Consider the following 21,464-nt stretch of genomic DNA (forward strand, 5'->3'; position numbering starts at 1 on the left):
CAGTAGACATGGAACTAGAAGAAAGGACCAAAACAATTATTGACAAAATGTGTCATTTGCATGCGTCATTACAAAAAATTGTAATGACACATGCAATATTTTGTAGGTCATGTTCATTGGCATTCATTCATCAAATATAATAGGCAAGTTTCCACAAAACAAATACTTGTAACAGTTTGGAAGTTGATAACTTTAAATCCCAATTACAATCACAAAGCGGACAGTAAAAAGTTGTTGTTTATTTTACCGCGAATGTGTGCAATAACCCTAGCATAATAAAACCGGTTTTGGCAAATCATCTGTCGTATCGAAGGGTTTTGACATCATTCTTCGCTCTGCTCACTCTCCCCAGCAGCAGCGCCTGTCCTCCTAGCCCTCTCGCGCTAGCCGGGCTAAGCTAGCCACATAGCTACTACAGCAGTATTCCCTTGTAATTAGTTTGAGACGCACCGGCTCCAACAACATTACGGTGCACTACAGTGATTTGGCTCCCCCAAAGATTAACGGCATAAAACCAGTGTGTGTGTGTGTGTGTTTACGGGACATAAATATAGATACTACAATAGCAAATAATTGAAGATGATTAAGCTCTTTACCCTGAAGCAGCAGAAGAAAGACGAAGAATCTGCTGGAGGAAACAGAACAGGAGCCGGGGGTAAAAAAGCAAGTGCGGCCCAGCTTCGGATACAGAAAGGTAGGCTTGTTGCCGCTGCAGCTAGTTGGCTAGTCAGCTGTACTGGCCTATCTGGTACCATTTTTATCTCACAAAAAGAGTTACAGTATTGCCCCAACCTATACCAGGTTTCTATAAGCAGAAACACACTGTGGATATGGATACATACGCTATAAGACACTATTGTTACATGAGATTGGCGCTAGCTGAAATGCTAGCATTAGCTTGAAATGCTACTAGCCAACGGTGGCAAGCTGTATTGGAAAACAATACGAAAACCTTGAAATCAACCTTTTTTTTGAAGCTTTTCAAAGTGATGCAGCATAGGGCATACATCTGCCAACTCATACACCGTCAATGATAGTCCTTTAAGTCGTTGTCAAAGGAGATAAACCAATATTTTTGCTGTAACTTAACCGCGAACTATTTATTTTTAATTGGGCATATTCAGAATGTCAAGGCTGTAAGAACAAAGCCTATTTATAAGCTATACAGCGAATGTTATATTAAACTTCTTGATATGTTATCTACGTATATAGACCGTCTGTTCAAATTGTATTAAAAACAAAACGTATCTGTCAATATTCGACTGACGTATGCTACGGTTTTCCACTAAATAATAATTCGGGGATACTTTTTATTTTATACTTGTTAGACTTCAAAACGATTCGATTGAAAGATAACAAGATCAAAATAAACTGTATTACCCCCATATCTCTCGGAAACAGTAATAACTAACCCTAATTGTATCCTTGTTTCCCGGCGGTTCTATATTGCTTTATTTTCTTAATCTTCCTTGTATAGGGACCTATGTCATATCAAACAGTTTTCATATAATGGTAGGAAAGACTCGTTTTCATATCGGAGAACTTGAGATGGGATGTACTGGGTTACACATGTGCCAATCAAGCGATCAAATGAAGCTGAATGCTATTACTTTGATGTCCTCCACTCATATGATTGACAACACATAAGCCCACAACCAATGTAGAAAATGTCCATGCAGCTGTGATCGTTTCCTATAGTAGTTCACATCAGTTGTAGAACAATTATACTTTGTTTTTGTCATATGTGAGCTGATACGATAATATAAGTTCTCATAGCTAAACACATTTGTTGACGCAATTGCTGCTCTTAATAAGCAAGATAGATTGCACAGAATTGTATTTGTAAATTGCCAATGTCCCAGTAGTCACTAATGAAGGTTGGACCCTTTAGGCGGATCCCATTAAACTCCAAAAGCATTTAGTTTCCAAAACCTCTGATTTCACAATCAGCACAATCCTTGAATAATATTGAGCAAACAACTGGACCAGACAGTACCGCATTTTCACATTTTGGAAGGTGGAAGTTCAACTTCCCATCTTACGTTCTGAATGGCCAGCCATTCTTATCGAGTTATGGATTCATTTGACCCTTAATACACTCAGAAACCTGAATAGTTCCTAAAATCACTTATAACCTCACCAAATTTGAAGGACTTTTACAACCAAGAAGATCACTCTTTAAACCTTTCTAGTGTATATAAAGCAGTGATTATATAACTGTACATAAACAGTTAACAGCTTCATAATAACCTGAAGGTATCAACTGTCCTCTTTCTCACTTAAGAGAATACTTCCTTTTCTGAGGGGACTGAGTTTTTCAACTTAAGGTGGTAAAAATGGACAGTTAGAACAAAGCCCCAGGATGTAGTAAGTTCATTTCACTAGGTAGCAGCCTACCTCTCTGGGTGGCTGATCCTTGGACTGACCTGAGTTACTTTATTTATTTTCCTGTCTCATTTGATTTTGTGTGGTATTTGCTGCTCTTGCTTGCTCTCTCAGACATCAATGAGCTGAACCTGCCAAAGACGTGTGAGATCAACTTCCCTGACGACGATGACCTTCTCAACTTCAGACTCATCATCTCACCAGATGAGGTGATTTGTTTGTTTGTTTGTGTATATGGGAAAGGGAGGGTCTGTGTTTGTTTGGCTTGTTCCCAAGTTCTCATTAGGCTAATGGATTGTTTGCTAACAGTCTGCCGTACTTGTTTGAGGATGGTTCTAGTTCCTGCCATTCTTGACCACCTCACTGGTGCTAGTTGGTCTCATTCAATGTCTTGATTATAACCCCATTATATATCTATGTCATATGGAAATACCTTTGAATGAAAAACCCTCCTGATAAAAACATAATAAAACTACCTTGGCAAAAGACTTAAGTGTGGTTTGAAAGCCCCGCTCCCTCGCTGTGTAGTTTGCACTTCCTCAAAGTTGGAAACGCTGTAGCTTCATTCAGCTGTATCATCACCTAATGTTTGACCTGGCTCGGACAAGTAAGTGTACAGGAATAGGTCACAGACTTGTCTATGTAGCCAGGAGTTGACAAAGACTCCATTAAATCAGCTTGAGGTTTTGTAAGGAAATCAATAGACTGAGGTAAATGGTGAAGCAATAGATTTCATGGAACATGGAAATGTTCTGATGCTTAATGCTTAATGCACACCGTGATGACCCTTCACCCTTTACAAGAAGTTAATTACAATGTCAATGTCCCCTCATCATGTTGTTTTCATTTTGTGTCAGGGCTTCTACAAAGGCGGCAAGTTTGTGTTCAGCTTTAAGGTAGGTCGCACTTTTTTTTTGAAGAATCAATCATCATAATTAAGTGATTCTTTTCATCTGTTTCTCTCTTTCTGCCACTCCTTCATTAAGTTAATACTTTTTCATGATTTCCTCCCCTTTTTTAGAATGAGAACAAGATAATACATTTTAATAACCATTAATATGCTAGAATGTCATTATAGTGTATGCGATTATGATCCTAATTCTTGCAATGTCATTTGTGAATGTGTTTGTGCATTCTCAGGTAGGACAGGGTTATCCCCATGACCCGCCCAAGGTGAAATGTGAGACCATGGTGTACCACCCCAACATTGACCTGGAAGGAAACGTCTGCCTAAATATCTTAAGGTATGTGTCATACACTCTGCCGTCAGTCTCGGCATATAGGATCTGACACTAGCTTCCATAGCACTGCACTGAGGCAATGCTATGCCATCCATAGCCACAGCTAACGCCTCGTGCCCACTGCACCGTCAGTCAACGGACGTGGGAAGGCGTGGCTGACGGATGGGGGAGTAGTCTTTGCAGAGGCATCCGTCAGCCAATCAAATCGCTTCGCCGGGTTCTTCCCGCTTCTTCCTGCTTGTTGCGAGGCAAGATGACCCGCTTTCCCGCTTTCCCGCTTTCCAGTATCGTCAGAGCCCGAGTCGCGTCACAGTGCTTAAATTTGCATACGCGATCTGATTGGATGACGGAACCGTTGCTGCCGAAAAAGTTGAACATTTTTCAACTTTCTGACGGTGGCGAACGCTCCAACTGAACGGACGGATCCACAATGCATTGCGCGTCCGTCCCCATTCAAAGTCAATGGGCAACGGTCAACTGACGGAGGTAGTGGGCACGGGGCGTAATGGGCAAAGTCTTGCGTTGTGCCCGGGCATGTCTGGGGTTTTGGAATTGAGTTGGCTAATTTGTTGTTTTTTGTCTTTTTCATTTCCAGAGAGGACTGGAAGCCAGTGTTGACAATAAATTCCATTATCTATGGCTTACAGTATCTGTTTCTAGTGAGTAGTGCATTCATTAATATTTTTCTGTGTCTCAGGGCAATAGACAGCCCAACGACTGCCCTGCACACAAATTACTCAACATTTTTGGTGGGCCTGTACCAGTGCTCGTCCTTTCTTCTCATATCCCACCCTCTTCTCCTTTCCTAATCTCCTTAATCTTTCACTTCACTCTCTCCTCCATGCTACTCTGTTCCTCCTGTTCCTTCCTTTAACACGTCTCCAAATCGTCTCCACCTGTTGACCGGTTCTCTGAGATCTGCTCCTCCCGCCTCCGAAGCCCCCCCCCCCCCATAACCCCCTTCCAATCCTTGTATCCTGTTCCTCTCTCCTTTCTATATCTCTGTTCCTCTCCCTCTCCCATATCTCTGTTCCTCTCCCTCCCATATCTCCTGTTCCTCTCCCCCTCCCATATCTCTGTTCCTCTCTCCTTTCTATATCTCTGTTCCTCTCCCTCCAATATTTATTTTCCTCTGCCCCTCCCATATCTCTGTTCCTCACCCCCTCACATATCTCCGTTCCTCTCCCCCTCACATATCTCCGTTCCTCTCCCTCTCACATATCACCGTTCCTCACCCCCTCACATATCTGTTCCTTACCCCCTCCCATATCACCGTTCCTCTCCCCTCACATATCTCCGTTCCTCTCCCCCTCACATATCTCCGTTCCTCTCCCCCTCACATATCTCCGTTCCTCTCCCCCTCACATATCTCCGTTCCTCTCCCCCTCACATATCACCGTTCCTCTCCCCCTCACATATCACCGTTCCTCTCCCCCTCACATATCATGGTTCCTCTCCCCCTCACATATCACCGTTCCTCTCCCCTTCACATATCACCGTTCCTCTCTCCTTCACATATCTCTGTTCCTATCCTTAATCCACTCTTTCCTTTGGCTTCCAGGAACCCAACCCAGAAGACCCACTGAACAAAGAGGCAGCGGAGGTGCTTCAGACCAACCGGCGGCTCTTTGAGCAGAATGTGCAGCGCTCGCTGCGGGGGGGCTACGTGGGGGCAACCTACTTCGAGAGGTGTCTGAAATAGCTCGTCGACAACCACCAACTCCAACCCACCCCCAAATCACCCCAACTCTCCTCGACTGGGCCCCCATCCTCCCTTCCCAAGCCCAACCAGTCGATGCCACCCACCCCTCCCTTTTACTTTTCTGCCCTGCTCGGCAAACAGCGGCGAGCAGAAGCTAGCACGCCACAAAGACGCTTTTCAGTTTTTGATTATTATTATTTTTCAAAGGAGGTTGAAGAAGAAAAACCACCAATGCCCGCCCCACCCAGCCCAGCCCTCTTCTGTACTTACTAGACGCATTCTACTGTTTACACCCTTCTGTAGGGCCACCACGCACACACATGCATACCCTGACAGAAACACACACACTCTCATACATACACACACACACAAACACACCCGTATCTGACTCCATCGTTTGCAGGGTAAATGTTCTGGGGGGGGGGGGGGGGGGGTAGCTGGGTGGGGGTCTGGGGTGGGAGCTGGAGGGTGGGGGGATGTGGTAACGTGGTCGGTGAAGGTGGAGGTGGCCTGAGTGAGTTCATCATTTGCTTACGGCTCTCACACTGATTATGATGATGATGCCCACATTGTTGTTCTTTTTTTGTGGATTAGAGACTCACTCACTGACTGACTGACTTTAGGAAGACAGACAGACGATGCAAGACAGACAAACCGGCAGACAGGTCGCTCCCGTTCTCCTTAATACTCACTGGTATGGTCAGAGGTATTCAGTGAGCACGAACCAATGGGAGGAGGCAAAACTTAATTCACTCTGTACACACACACACACACACACACACACACACACACCCCAATAACAGCCAATTGAGATCTGCACTTGCGTCTACACACTCAACATGATCACATGTGCAAAATAAATGCTTTTACACACACTGGCTGCAGGCTCAAAGGGGGAGGATGACAGACAGGCAAGAGCAGTAATGTCATAATAACAGGAGTTCTGTGGGAATGGAGACATATTTGTTTCACTGTTTTCTTTTGGGTGTGGGTGGGATCACGGCAGTTTACCGTGGAGTTTGGGATTATATGAGTAGGGATGGGGTGGGTGTGGTCATGAAACGGGGAGGGGCTTAAAATGTTACAATACTAATGTGTATATTGAAACCCCAGCTGTTCACGTTGACTGCAATATGAATTATGTTAAATAAAATATGTACTTGAATGATTATACATATTGTAACATCCATGTAGGTACTACCGGACACAGCCCTAGAACACTGATAAGACACCTGTATTTATTCTGGTAGTTATGTGTCATGTGTTTAAATAAGACCACGTTGGCAGATAACATTGAAAGGACATTATGAAAGTTAACAGTAAACTAGATGAAAGTGCACCGCAACCTAGTTGAATAACTCTTATAAAAGAGGATTTTAATCAACCATACTTGAAGGGAATTGGGTAGAATTGTGCCTTTTCCTGTTCTGGCGCCTATTTTAAGCTCAAGTCAAACCTGTGCATGTTGTATCGGTACTGCTGCCGTAATACCTGTAGTGTCTCCATGGAAATACTCGAAAGTGCTGAGTCTCTGATCATCCTCCGCTAAGGGCATGGTTTTGCCAACTTGCCAGGGTCTATAGTGACGCTCATGTTACAAATATCCCTTGCTGGTTCACGTAAAGAGCTTTTGCCAAATGCATTTGCGTAGAAAATAGTGTGAAACCAATAATATAGCACCAAGTCGGCCACAATGGATGTGTATATGTATTACCATATCATACACATTCAACATGAGAATGGATAATTAAGGATTTATGCATTGGAAGCATTAAAATCCAATTGTTTGTGACTACCTGAACCAAGGACAGAAACCTGTTTTGTTTATTGTTTTGCTGTGGCTGAAACCATTTGAGGCAACATTGATACAGCAGGACACTTGGCTTAAAGTCAATCTGTAGTTTCAGTAGCAGGTATTAACCATGTCATGACACACCGATGGACCACATTACCCAGAACACAGTGTAAATGTGCCATTGTCTAAAACAAAAACAAATTCTTAGATGGTAATCATTCTAAAATACTGATGTAGTTTGGTGTCGGACTCAATGGCACTCATTCTTTTATTCACACCATTTCAGTGTGTTTATTGGTTTTTTATTGGTTTATTTTATTGGTTCAAAGTCCATTTCTTTGTTGGATTTTGGAGACAGACATGATTTCTCACAATGTTTAGTGTTTTGCACCTCAGGACAAGTTAATGAATGTCATCCTTTCAAGTCCAAATATTAAGGGTGTTCTTTTGACCACAATGCACCTTGATTTGTTTTGTGGTCATTATACTATTAACAAAGTCAAATAAGAGGACATCAAAGCATCCATGAAGCTCATACCAAGAAAAACAAACACTTGGGTCAGTTTAGAACAACTTTATAACGCATAACCACATTGTTTTTAAGCAGCCAGTAAATCATTGGAAAGTTGGGACATAAATTGAGAAAGGACCCATTCCTCTTAACTTTTGATGGCCGGAAGTTAGCAGTCTACTTACGAACAATATATTGGAACACAAACAGCGAAGACAGAAAAACAGGAACTTGCCACAGGAAGCAGACTGTTTCACAATAAGACAATCCACAATTGCTTTGACAATATCAATAGTAATGTTATTTTTCCTCATTTTATATTTATCTATAGCAATATAATATATATAGTAATGTGTGGCTATGACGGCCCAGTTTCATTATGACCAACTGCTCAACCCTTTAATGTAGTCTCAATATCAAACACAAACAAGCCTTACTTCTCCCTGTCTGTCCTAAACCCTTATTTGACTTAAGCCTCATCCTCGGTAAATAATGGCCTTCGGGAGCCATTCAAATCCTGCCCCTAAATCCCGAAATAAATAAACAAACAACCTTCAAACTTGTCTTTATTGTTTTATTCACTGAAGGACATATCAAAGCCGCTTGGTCAGCCAACCTTAAAAGAAGAAATATAACCCCCCGCAACAACTTGGCCCTTATTTCATTGGACGGTTAAGAGCACCAGAGGGACTTCCTTATCGCCCGTGCCTAGCAACGGGTACATCCTTTCGGTGAACTCTGACCCCCTGAAGGTGTAGAGTTCCGAGCCCGTCTTGGTATTGTAGAAGGACACCTGGCCCTCCTCCAAACTCAGGAACACTCCCACCTTGCGTAACTTGGACGATATTTTCACCTGTGGGACCGATGTTTAACAAGGTTGATCAAGAGGAACACAGACTACAGGCAGCATTTTCTCTTCCATACCATAAATTAATGTTATTATTACCATCTGTTTTGGACAAACAGATGGGGAGAGACAATCATAAGTACAATGTTAACAAGTTACAGTACACCTTACATCAATTCAGTTGTGCAACTGACCTTCATGAGTGGAGGAGTTGTGAGGGCACGGAGTTGACTTCCGCTCCACCAAAGGGCGTAGTAGCCACTGGAGGGACTCATGTCAAACAGGCCCTTCCTCTGGGCAGACTCGGAAACAACCCCCAGTTTCCAGTCCTTACCGTCCCCAACGCTCACCTGGGGCGAGAGGACAGGAATGGGTCACACAGTTAGGGAGAAGAGAATCTCCCATCCAGCAGTCTTTCCACGCTGTAGCAGAAATACTTGGGGGAGATGGCACAGAGCCTTGACCGGAACACCGAAACTGAAAGGAGCGGAGTTACACCTTGTTTCATTTCAAGGAGATAAACGATATAATAAGCCTTTCTACAGTGGCCATGAATTGATTACTAGTGCTGGCTGAGTTTGTGATCGCTGTTAATAGCCAATTATGCGTTTGCAGATCCCTGCCTCTAGCAATATGGTTGGTCCGAACAAAAAATGACAGTGATAGGCCTGCTAATTTTCTGCTATCAGACTTTAGATATTAATCCAAAATCTGATTCATGAGACTAGGGAGAGAGGGGTTTGGAACCGCATGCCCATGGAGATTAAAGCGCAGACCCATTCCCCACCTTCAACAAAAATGCCTGCATGAGATATAAAAATATAACCCACTGGGAAATTTGTTTAAGTACCTCCCTTTGCACATGTCGATTTATTGATAGTATTTTACTTTCAATACGAACCACTAGATATTATTATTGACCGTTTGCCAAATGACACCATCATGTTTCCCATGAACATCAGTCTGGCAAACAAGCAGTGCCTGGACCTTCAACAACAATAACCATCATCAGTTAGTCTGGTACCCCTGGCTCCAAGCCTGACCTCTGACCTCTGGGCCCTTTTACCTCCCAGTAGTGGCGTCCAGTGTCGTAGCCCTCCTTGGCGAGAATGCAGGACCAGATGTCAAAGCGTTGCTGGCTGTTCCTATAGAACTGTAGCTTCTCCCCCCTCTTCACCTGCTTCCGGTCTTCAGAGAGCACTAGGAAGGGGTACGCCGTCACTGGGTTCAGCGTCACATCCTCTGTAGGCAGGAAGTCAACATTGATATTCATAAGTCTGCCCAATAAACATTTGCTTTATGTGTTTGGGTGTTCATTGTTGCAAGCCAGTCATTTCGGCTGGGTAAGGTTTGAGAAGAGGGAGAATAACATGGAGCATAGGACCACAGGCGGGATCCAAGCTGGGCCCCTACAAGGCGCTTAATGCACACTTGTGGGTTGGGCCACCCAGCCACTTGGTAGGCCCAATTCTAATATAAACAACTGTTAAAAGTGAAAACTATAAACAGTTTTGACAGTACATTTTTAAGAATACGACTTGGTGGATAACCAATGGCAATACTCACCCATGTAGGGTAGGATCTTTCTGAGGCCTGAAACAGAACAACATAATGCTGTGGTCAACAGCTCATACACCACTATTAATCTAAGGCATCTAAAACATCCCGTTACAGACCAGTGGCAGCAGATCAATAGAAGGCAGTGGGCGCCACCCCTCCATGAAGCATTCACACAAATAAATCTGCCGACTATGAATCGACCATTTCAAATACGAAATAAATCAACAAAAATACATAGCGTTTATCCTCATTTAAGTGTGTGATAGACCGTTCTTGCCACTGCCAGCAACCATTTAAATCCGTCTGAATGTCAATTCTTTGGGACAGGCTTCTTATTTGTCATTTGAGAGAAAGCCCTGCTTCACGGCAGGGGCACCGGTAACCATGAAGTCTATGTGAGCTGGCAATCTTTTTGCCGTCTTTCAAGCAGAGACAGCTTTTCATTGGCGTTTTTAGTTCGCACCTCTGTGCGCCTAGAACAATGGCATTGTTTTTCCTATTATTTATAACCAAAAGATTGGACGATTCAGCGAATCAATCAAATAGGCTACCTCCAACAGCAGCATTTGCGCCACACAACTACTTGCAGAGAAGAGATAGATAGCCACCCCCCTTCCCAGTGGAGGAATTGGGACTCCCCAAGCAATGTTATACTTAAAAGGATTTAAGTTACACATTAATCTATTCTCTCAGCCTATTGCATATGAACAAAATGAAGAAACTGTCCAAGATTTTCTAACTGCATATTAAATAGACCTTGAGACTTGCAAAAAATTGAGGCTATCGCACAATGATCAAGGTTTGCCTAAATATCAGAATAACACCAATAAAGTATAAAGCCATAAAGTAGGCCTGTATATGCAGTGCAAGCTTGCCAAAGCCATGCAAGTCAGGATGTAGACTATGAAATCTGAATGATTTTTGGGGTTATGGCAATCCCCAAAATACACCAGAATGCAGGAAATCACATCTACCAACTTCAAAATTTTGTTGGGGAGGCCCCCAGAATCTGCGCCTCATCCACAAATTGAATCACCAGCCACCACTGACTATTTGTGAAAACACAAAAAAGTAATGCCTTTAAAGATACAGAATGACACACACCTGCTCCGGCCTTAATCTTCTTCACATCTGGAAGAGAAAGAGTTGAAGTGAGATATTTTCCATGCAAATGACCTCATTAGGACTAGCCCTTGCCACAATGTAGTAAGTTAAGTTGGTAAAACTGTCGTTTGCTGTTAATTGAAATAGTTTGGTGGCAGTCTAGCTTACCTTTCAGAGACCACTGGCTGGCCCGCAGACTTGAGTTGCTTCCTCTATAGCTGGACATTCCGTCACTCATATCCCTCTCCCCGGAGGAGACTGGAAGCAGGGACACACACACAAACAGACGTGAATGCTTCATAGCGAGGTGAACGCCAGAGGTCCACAGCATTGACGTTAAAAAGCCAAGAAAGTGCCTAAACAGCAAAACCGATAAATTCATTAATGATTGAGTGCATTACTGGATCCCAAAGAGCCTCTGGAGCGGGTGTTCCCCGTGCGGATCTCGTCCATCCTCTCCCTCACGTCCGTCAGGGCGCTTTTGATGTCCGTCAGGTTGAAGTGCAGCGAAAGCTTGGACTCCGCCTCGGCCTGCGGGTCCGAGGCCGCGGCCAGAGGAGCCATGGTCTGGTCGAAATTCTGCACCACACGCACACGCACACGCACACACACACAGGAAAAGTTATTGTATAAATATCGTCCGGGTTCGATGGATCTGAGCCAGATTGTGCTTGGCATACAGTGTTTAGCAAATTAAACAACACTAGGAGATTATAGCAGTGGCCATGCAAGATAACCGCTGGACAACCCCTTGGAAAATAAATAACCATGAAATGTAAGCAGTAGCAAGGCAAGGCACGGTTTCTATAAAGCAGTCATCAACACAAGCATTTATAGCGCTTTAGATGGACATGGATTCCATTTTAAAGACATGGATTCCATTTTAAAGACAAGACAGATATTAAACAATAGGTGGTAAAAGATCGTCATGGTGTGTAAGTCCATCAGATCCTTATTGCTGTGTACAGCAGGGGGCGATTGTTAACCATATTGAGTGGGGCTGAACCTCCACTGTTTCTAATCCCTCCATGGTGACCTGCTGGAGGGACCTCCTATAACATATTGGATACAATTGTGTCGCTTTTCAAACAGGCCAATAATAATGTGTATCGCGGCCGATAGTGCCATGTAAAAAAGTGGCACAATGGCTTAGCATTGTATACATACATCATTAGTACATATTTTATTTTTTGGAAATAAGTTTGGGCTAAAGTCATTTCACGGGACACCGCTGTAGTCACTCTGCAAACCCACGGTTGAAGATCCCCATGCAGATGATATAGCCCCCCCCCTCAAGGTAAACTATATGGACCTGGTGTGGGGTGTGGGTTTTCTACCTGTAGGAATCTAATGTGGTCTTGGCTGGTGGCCTGGGTGTCCATCAGGGCCCTCCTCTCCACCAGCTGGCCTAGCTCCGCCTCCAAGCGGCTCACCAGCCCCTCCCCGTGGGTCACCACGGCGTCCCTCTTGGTCTGCATCCTGCCAAGCAGGAGTGCCCGGATGCTCTCCATGGACTCGGACAGCTCAGAGAGGAGCTGCTCCACCTCTGCCTGTTCTCCGTTGGCGTAGTTCTGCGATTGACAAGCGGCCATTCATAAGGACTCAAGCTCACACAGGCTACAAACAATGGATGCCTGATAGCTTGCATGTAAGACGCCATGGCTGGTATCATGATAGCGGGGCAAGATCGTCTAGTCTAGGCAAGGCAAGGCAAGGCAACTTTATTTATATAGCACTTTTCATACACAAGGCAGACTCAAAGTGCTTCACAAAGTGGTTAGGGAGTTTTACTCACAAGCCGGAAGGTAGTAGATTCTAAGAATAAATAATCCACCATGACAATGAGACATTCAGTCTTTTAAAGACATATTTAGCCTGACATAGCTAGACCAATTCGCCAAGTGCATTAGTCTCCAACCTCAGTTAACTTTCTGATTACCAAGAGGCATAATCAAGCCAACCAAAAGGCCCCTGGATCGACCTGCACCCGATCAGAGCAACGAAATGGTGACATATAATCGCCAACCATCTCAACGGTGTTTCCATACCGGCCGTCCGCTACCCGGTCAAAGTCTGCGGGAAATGTGTCTGAGAAGGAGGGGGGCTAGACTCATATGCCAGAGCAAATCAAATACGCGCTTGCAGATTCTTCTGGTTACCAGTCCAATACATATTGTCTACTGAAGGTAAGGAAGGAGAGTGCGCCCTACCGTGACGACATGGAGCTGCTGTTTCAGCCCCATAAGACGAAGATTCTTCCCCTCAATGCGGTTCACTATCTCCAACTCGGACCTGGATAACAGTTTCTAGATAAAGAGGTAGATGGACAGGCGGACGGATGAATGGAGAGAACCATAGTCTGGCAAGTGTTATCTGCCATTTCACACCATCAATTGACTACTGCAGCAATACTATAAACAAAATAAGATACAACAACAACAAGACAATAATAAGAGCATTAAAAATACTAAAGATTCATCTAAAACACTATAAATGATTGTAAATAATTGAAATTGGTATACATTGAAAATAGTAATTCTTCATCCATCTTCATAAACATTCTTGACAATATATAGCACTATACATTGTTGGCCTTTATGCATGCATAAGTGTCAAAGTGACTAAGGTATCCATTACATTTAACAATGTTTAAACCATAAATTATTAAATATTACGCCTTTATAAGCCCTATTCTCCTTCACATTATTTTATTTTCTCACTCCCTCTCCCACCTGTTTGTGAAGTCTCTCTGTCTGAACGGAGACCGTCTGGTGAGTGCGATGCTCCCCCAAGACACAGATCCCACAAACACAGCTCTGGCACGTCCTACAGTACACCTGATGTTACAAGGTCAAAAAAAGGGGATTTAATTAAGTCGACATTGTGGGGAAAACATAAAAGCACCAACATATAGAGGAAATTTGCTTTGCGATCCATTTCATTCAAATGAATTTCAGTGGGTTTCTACTTTTGAAAAACAACCATAAATTGCACTAGAAACACGTGGAGTGGGGTTATGATTTGTTAAGTGTCTTGTACGTAGGTCACGTCAGTAGTTTAACATTTTGCGATGGCTTTGCCCCACCCAATGATGAACAGAGCTTCAATCGCATTCAGAACCAGAACCCAGGCGCTTTGCATCATCGGGACCCATCTTTTCTGCCGAGTAACCTCTCGCGGGGCACCGTTGTCTCTGTCCGTCCTCACCTCCAGCAGGTGCTTGTGTTCGGCGCAAGTGCGTCCACGCAGCGCCTCCTGGGGGTCCAGCAGGCTGTGGGAGGCGTAGAACGCAGACGTCAGATGCGGCTGCACGTGCTCATCGCAGTAGGCCGCCGTGCACACGAGGCACGAGCTCACGGCCGCCCGCTTCACCCCGGTGCAAATGTCGCAATTCACCAGCGCGCCCGGGTCCGGTGGCGCAAACGGGTTAGTGGCAGCGTAGGCGCACGTCCCCGCTTGCTCTTCATGTCTGCCGGCGGCCGTGGGCAGCCCCTTCTGTAGCGGCGTTCCGTAGCGGGAGTGCTTGTATTTATCCGCGATGAGGGCAAACACTCTGTTGATGTTGAGGAGGGGCCGCTCATCAAACTGTCTTTTGCAGAGTGGACAGCTGCACACACGACTGGAGGCCCAGTACCCCCCGATGCAGGCCTGGGGAAGGAGAGAGGGAGCCATGTGACGTGGCAGGATTACAACATCGGGGAGCTGACCACATCACCTAACCACAGCCCATTGCTACTGAATGGTGTCTAATGGCACACTAGAAGTGTGGGTTTAAGTAATTGACATCACTGTTAGGCAACAACAATTATTTATAAAAGAAAATGATTGTTCCTTTTGACAATCGCAAAGAACTGCCGACACCCTCATTTGAAGTTATAAATGATTCTAGATCCTTTGCCTCCAGAGCAGTAGCAACGTCAGTCTTCTGTTAAGTGTCCATCAAATATCACTGCACATATTTGATTCTCATGCTAAGGCGGGAATATGAGAACCAGAAACTTGTTACAGAACTACTGCCAGCTCCCAACATCTCACTAGAAGCAGATCACACTTAATTTCATACTCTTTAGCAACTTAGCAAACACTTTATTCAAGACAAAGGCATGGAGACCTAACCCACTGCTTTGGCTGGGAGTCAAACACCCTCACCCACAACATCTGACTTCCCCTCTGCAGCCACTTCACGTCGATGAGAAGAGGGCCCTACGCCTTGGTCTTCATCCACCGGGAGCAGCGGTAGGCCTACCTGGCAGAAGTTATGTCCGCAGGGTGTGGAGACGGGGTCGGTGAACACATCCAGGCAAATAGAGCAGGTCAACTCTTGCTCCGAGAAAATGTCCAGGCTTGGATCTGTTGGTGCCTCTGCCATCTGAGCTGCTGCCTTGAACTATAGAGATAATCTAAAAACAACAAAAAACATTTGAGGAATAAATATAGGATAACGAAATATAGAATAACTTTTATCAAGTTATTTTTTGAAAATGACTTACAATGACTGACATTAACTTTAGGGCCATACGGTTTAAACAAATTATGAGTTGTGAAATAGTGTTGTTATTTCCGTACATTATACCACCAGCATTGTGCATATTATGTGCCCAAATAGTATTTTTGACATTTACTAACATTAAACTATTATCAGGTTATTGGCCATTTACCGGTAGGCCTACTTGGATATAGTCAACTGCCAACTGAAACAACAAGTGTGCAAAAGGTTAAAAAGGCTGTTACACTAGAAGTATTAAATCATTTGATTAAGGTTCTAATTAATTTGATTCAATTAAGATGGTATGCCATATCATACTCATCATATTCCAGTGTTTTCCCTGAAATAAAACAAAGGAAAGACATAACCATTCCTAATAATACAACCATCTTAGCTCGAAATATAAATCCAAAGAGTTTTGCTGTGATAATTTAATTCAAGTTGCTTCCTTTTTCCTAAAAATAAAAAATGTATTTACGGTTATGAATTGTTAGGCCTATTCTAAAAAATACTTGCTGGTACGTTGAAACTCAGGCGTGGCAACATTCCACCTGGAATTTTACTGCAACATGCAAACGAATGGAGCACAAAAGGACTATTAAAACGGTTCAAACCGGCTACTCAGCGTGACACAGCACCATAGGCCCACGACCAAAAAAAAAAAAAAGCTAAGGTTGAGTTTCTTTTCTACCATTGATTTTGATGCTATCAATGGGCTACCTGAAATACCAAAAAGCCTACGATGAGAGAGTGAACCAAAGTTTGTAAAGTTAATGTCGGTTCTAAACTTGAGTGGCACACAATGCTACTCTGTGTATTCCATCAATTTGCAAATGGTACATTTAAAGGCAGACATGATTCTTTTAATTTGTTAAATAGCATCTTACTAGTGTGTGTATTTTCTTTTCTTTTTTTCACTACAACCAGCACGTTGTGTGGTTAGTGTGTTTCAAACAAAGTCCAATCAAACTATTCCAATTGATCACTGCGCTAGGATTGGGTGCCACAGTTATACGCCTCACTTGTTTATGTCGGTTTTTTGCAAAAAAAATAACTCCTTACTATTTGGATTGGGTCGTCCGTTCCGTTGTAAACATGTCGACTGTGCATGGCCAAACCCAGCTGCGCCCAATTAGCCTTGGAGTTGGATAAGTTGGAGTGATTGTGTAGTACGGGCGCGCGCGAGAGAGAGAGAGAGAGAGAGAGAGAGAGAGAGAGAGAGAGAGAGAGAGAGAGAGAGAGAGAGACTGTCAGCATCCGCCGGGTTGGACAGTGTGCTTTGTGTATGTGTTCAATGTACATCTGTCTGGTCGTATTTGCGGTAGCTTGATGGTTATATAATGTCACACCACGATCGGTTATATTTGCAGGCACTCATTTGCAAATGCACTGATTGCTGTCCGATAGGCTGTTTGCCCATAGCTAGCATTATGCCTTCTATTTCTAGATCTTCTGACTAAGTTTACCGGTACTTATGACATAATCGCTTTCACTAGATATAAAGAAAACGTTGACTTTCACTCGGTGCTATTCACTGACAGTAAAAAATAAATAAAAGTGTCGTTATTGTATGCACTGCTGTTCGTTGACTAGCTCCAGCGCTAGTTGCTGGTTGCTAAATGATAGCAACTCTCCACTCATTCTCCTCTGACCATTCATTTAATTGGCTTAGACCGCATCAGTTCTTCTCAGCAATTCCTCATTCGCCCTCTCACGTCTGACAGGTTCAAAATTATACTGCTGTGGGCCATCAATCATACATGTTATTTGTGGTTCTTGCCACCTCTCACGCCATAGTTCTAGTACTAGGCTGAGGCTACTTCAACCACGTCTCCCCAACGTGACGTCATTGCCGAATGGCGTTAGAAAACACCCGTTACTGCCAAAAACTGGACTTTAACACTATTTGAGACATTTTATAAATGATAAACATATTTTGAGTGCTTTATGTACCCGTTAATCAAAACTTCCGGTTAACCTGCAGGTAGGCCTTTAAGCTGATCAGTTTGTCAGATTGAAACCAACAACATAAACAAAAAAAACTCCGGATTTAATCCATCCTAGGTGAGTTTATTAAACAAACTCCAAACAAAATATATCGGATAGATATATATATATAGAGCACGGTGAGTGTCTTTCAATTGAGAGAGAGAGAAAGTGCGTTTGTGTGTGTGTGTGTGTGTGTGTGTGTGTGTGTGTGTGTGTGTGTGTGTGTGTGTGTGTGTGTGTGTGTGTGTGTGTGTGTGTGTGTGTGTGTGTGTGTGCGCGTTTGTTTGCGTGTGCGTGCGTGTTTGTGTCTCGACCTTTCATAAGAGTGATGGCTGGATCGCCTGCATTCCAATTTCAGACGTTGAGTGACGGTTCCCACAAAAAGCAGATAAACAAATGTGTAGTCCAAATTTAACACCAGACAACGACAGTCAAGGTACCTATCCAGTAGGCTAACTTCATACACACCGACAATTACATGACGGAATATTTTACAAGTAAAGCTTATAGGAGAAAGCTCAGAATTCCTACGTGTTTGAATGGCAATGTGATGATCCACTTAAGTCCATATAATAACTGGAAGAAAAGCCTTTCCACAACATCCAATCATTGCCGGAGTAGACACCAATTATGTGCCTCCTTTATAAGTCTCCTTTATAATGTATCTCCTCTAGTCTCTTTTATAATGTATTCTAGCCCTTATTTTCTTTTTGTTTAATACCCTATTAATCATGACCAACATAACGTTTTGTAAATGTTTCAATATTCTTAGTTGCAAGCTATGCATAAGCCTGCAGTGTCGTAACACACAGCATTACTCGGCCTGTAATTGGATAATGCCCTGCTCAGTAGTACCTTAAACTACAGTCCCCATCAAGGCTCATCTGCTCTAGTCAACTGACTTACATTATCCTCCACCGATTAACCCTATAGTCTGAGGGGATCAAGTAAAGAACAAGAAAGAAAGTTTTGAAGGAGCAGGTCCTTCTCCACACACAGTCTGCCACCTATAGTAAGTCTGTTATCATCTTTTCACACTTTGATAGCAACAAAAAGCGTCATCTGGTTCGTCTGAAGCAATTTATCTCGGAAAGCAGAAGTCTGGGATTTTCTAGTTGATTCACGGGACCCATATTTCGTCTGTACTAGACTGTTCCACCTGCCCTATGACATACTTGTTTACACATGCTGCTCCATCAGAGACCACATTGTTGCTGGAGGAAATAAATACTGCGCCTGTGCATGCCAGAATTAAATGGCACACGTACGACACAGGGCTCATTGTTTTTTGTTTGCATTCTTTTTAAAGATCTATGACAGCAATCCAATCCAATCCTCTACATTGTGCTCAACAACAAATTCTATTGACAAATAAAGTGGGCCCACATGCATGATGGAGGAGCATTGAAACTATAGTGTCTCTATTCTTAATCATATCTTTGGCATTCTCTCCTGCACACATAATAATACACTTTGCCGGCTGACTTGTGACCAGCTTGTTATTTAGAGGCTCTTTTGGAATTGTTAGTGCAGCCCTGATGGGTGATGAGAAAAACCTAAACATCTTGCGAGGCTAAATTGAGGATGGACAGTAAGAAAGGAACAGTATGGGACCCCATAGAACCGTATGGAATAGGGGAGGACACAAAAGCATTTGACTGTTTTTATTGAACAGTATCGAATGGTATTGTTCGATACTGGCAATGCAGCATCCTTTAGCACAGTGAAGAACAGTGTAGGGCCTATACAACAGTAATTAAATGTGTGGGACCCTATCATTAAACAACAGCATGAAACAGTATAGAAACAAATTTAAAAGTAAATAACCGTATGGAGCAGAGAGGTACCCTCTACAACTGTAGATCACTAGTAGAGTAGTAGTAGAGTACATAACAATAACGTCTGTTGTAATCTTTGGTAAAGCGTTGCTGAAAGGTATACATTGGCAAACTATTTTGAGGGATGAACCCCTAAGCATGGCATTAACAGGAGGGTAGGGGTTTGATTCCTAATAGGGTTGGCACCCATGCTAATAAATGTATGCACTGAAGTATTGTAAGACGTATTACACTAAAAGTGCCTACTAAGAGGCGTGTAGGCTGTAGGCCTACTAAGAGGACAACAGCTGACGTGGTTTACCAGGATATGAAAAGTGTGTGATTGTGTAATGCTTGCTACCAAAACAAGTGATCATTTAGCAACAATGTAATTGATAAGAACAGGTTCTGGAGATGTATACATCGTCTCCCAGAGTCAGGCTTATGGACAGCTTACATGAGTCAGAGACTAATGGAGATGTAGCAACTACCTCTCTGTTCATCTCAACTTCAAGTCAAACATCTGTCCTTCCAGAGCCAAGGTACAATATTTCTTCACCTACATAAATGACCACTGACTCATCTTTGGTTTTGTTCATCCTATAGGCTTAACAATGGGACCATCACAATCTATAGATTTGGCAATTTACCTCCACCTCATGATCAGATGTTGAGTCTAAGGCTTGTGTTTCGCCATGTGCTCTCCAACTCAGGAGGTTTGCATGACTTTTTGCTTGGTTTTTTGGCTTCCCAGACAGGATGGCAATGTATGTGTATGTTCTATTATACAAGGTATAGCTACTTGCCACAGAATTCGATTTATAAAATACTTGAGACTTTTCAATGCAGTACAATACAAGGAGGTTCTACGGCAACATATAGATGACATTTCTAATTGGAATTGAATGCTATGAAATATAATTTTACAGAACACTACATACTGGTTTATTAATTTTGTTATATTATTAGTTTGCATGTGTTTAGCTACTTTTATTGTCTTCTAAATATTGTCAAACTTGAATGAAATCCATAAAGATAAGAATTTGTATTTACCTTAAGTGTTAAATGTCTCTCCTCTGAGTGTATCGGAATAGTTGTTTTCCTCAAGCCACCCTGAAACAGTCTAACCCCACGGGTCTTAAGACTGAGTGTTGCTTGTTTATGCGTGTGTTCATGAGTTCCCATCCCACAGTAGAGGGTGTGTCAAATCAGGGAGCAGACTAGCATTGGCTGACCGCTTGTATAAGGTAAATAGATAAAAAGTTGTCAGGCAAGTTTGAATCAAGGCGCAGCGTTGAGAGATTGAGAAGTCACACTATGTTGTTTCCTCAGGAATCCTATTGATATAGAATAGCTTGCTCTAGATAAATTCCTGTGGCTTTTTAATGCACGTGTTTCAGGCACTGCACTCATTCATATTTTTTTAAAACAATAACCATTTGGTATACAACTGTTCCTAAAGGCAATTTGGTTTTTATGCCCGATGACTTGACATGATGGACATGCTTTCCATTCTTACGGCAAACCAACAGGAAAGGGAACATTCCTAGGGCAGGTGTGTGAGTGAGAGAGGGATAGGAAGCACTGTGTCAAATAGATTTAGTTTGACTGTTAGCCCCCCCCTCTCTGTCACCTTACAACACACCAGTGCAAATACCATATCCTATGCTGTGAGTGATTCAAAATGCCTTACACAAGATCTGCTGAACATTTAACTTGGGGCACTAGGTATCAACCCTTAAAAAATCTTGGTTTGATCATTGGTTTTATTATACAAATTTAGATATGGATGGGTGGGTTGGCTTGACCCGCTAGGGCGCTAACCATTTAGGCAGAACTCCTTGGAGCGACCCAGGTTTGCATTCTGGTCCTATGCTTCATTTCATTCCCTCTCTGCTTCAACCCACTACCCTTTCCTACTCTAAAAAGGCACAAAAAGCCCACATATATAGAAGACAAAGACATTGGGTAGTGTAATGTATAAAGAGTCTACTCCTAGCTGAAAGGTTCTCGGTTTGAACCCCAAT

The 21,464-nt window shown here is 43.1% G+C and overlaps 2 protein-coding genes and 1 long non-coding RNA gene across 4 annotated transcripts; 1 reads left to right on the top strand and 2 right to left on the bottom strand.

Annotated features, from left to right (window-relative positions):
- The first annotated feature begins 321 nt into the window (after positions 1 to 321).
- On the top strand, positions 322 to 7,129 carry ube2m (ubiquitin conjugating enzyme E2 M). Its single transcript, XM_060042656.1, has 6 exons — positions 322 to 694; positions 2,500 to 2,594; positions 3,243 to 3,281; positions 3,526 to 3,629; positions 4,222 to 4,285; positions 5,188 to 7,129. Exons 1-6 carry the CDS (start codon positions 580 to 582, stop codon positions 5,326 to 5,328), a joined length of 558 nt encoding a protein of 185 aa, XP_059898639.1. The 5' UTR covers positions 322 to 579; the 3' UTR covers positions 5,329 to 7,129.
- A 1,054-nt stretch (positions 7,130 to 8,183) lies between these two features.
- LOC132450599 (zinc-binding protein A33-like) lies at positions 8,184 to 21,049 on the bottom strand. Of its 2 annotated transcripts, none has more exons than XM_060042613.1 (13): positions 20,491 to 21,049; positions 15,392 to 15,545; positions 14,353 to 14,793; positions 13,878 to 13,982; positions 13,356 to 13,451; positions 12,483 to 12,716; positions 11,547 to 11,724; positions 11,314 to 11,403; positions 11,146 to 11,172; positions 10,048 to 10,074; positions 9,548 to 9,723; positions 8,676 to 8,831; positions 8,184 to 8,487 (listed from the first exon to the last, which is right to left on the bottom strand). In XM_060042613.1, exons 2-13 carry the CDS (start codon positions 15,512 to 15,514, stop codon positions 8,296 to 8,298), a joined length of 1,845 nt encoding a protein of 614 aa, XP_059898596.1. In that variant the 5' UTR covers positions 15,515 to 15,545; positions 20,491 to 21,049; the 3' UTR covers positions 8,184 to 8,295. The 2 variants fall into 2 exon arrangements, with proteins under 2 accessions (XP_059898596.1, XP_059898595.1); XM_060042612.1 differs by lacking the exon at positions 20,491 to 21,049 and adding an exon at positions 16,694 to 16,830.
- LOC132450659 (uncharacterized) lies at positions 10,255 to 11,139 on the bottom strand. Its single transcript, XR_009523894.1, has 2 exons — positions 10,619 to 11,139; positions 10,255 to 10,537 (listed from the first exon to the last, which is right to left on the bottom strand). It is a non-coding gene; the product is annotated as an uncharacterized LOC132450659 (long non-coding RNA).
- Positions 21,050 to 21,464: the final 415 nt, after the last annotated feature.

The sequence above is a fragment of the Gadus macrocephalus genome, chromosome 2, assembly GCF_031168955.1.
Source record: "Gadus macrocephalus chromosome 2, ASM3116895v1".
Classification (NCBI taxonomy): domain Eukaryota; kingdom Metazoa; phylum Chordata; class Actinopteri; order Gadiformes; family Gadidae; genus Gadus; species Gadus macrocephalus.

Bases quoted from the DNA above. Each gene is read 5' to 3' on its own strand.
- ube2m (XM_060042656.1), top strand. From the start codon at position 580: ATGATTAAGCTCTTTACCCTGAAGCAGCAGAAGAAAGACGAAGAATCT. The intron at 3,282-3,525 runs GTAGGTCGCACT...GTGCATTCTCAG, and splicing joins AGTTTGTGTTCAGCTTTAAG to GTAGGACAGGGTTATCCCCA. The intron at 4,286-5,187 runs GTGAGTAGTGCA...TTTGGCTTCCAG, and splicing joins GCTTACAGTATCTGTTTCTA to GAACCCAACCCAGAAGACCC.
- LOC132450599 (XM_060042613.1), bottom strand. From the start codon at position 15,514: ATGGCAGAGGCACCAACAGATCCAAGCCTGGACATTTTCTCGGAGCAA. The intron at 14,794-15,391 runs GTAGGCCTACCG...CTCCTTCCCCAG, and splicing joins GCGGACATAACTTCTGCCAG to GCCTGCATCGGGGGGTACTG. The intron at 11,725-12,482 runs GTAGAAAACCCA...CGTGTGGTGCAG, and splicing joins ACCACATTAGATTCCTACAG to AATTTCGACCAGACCATGGC.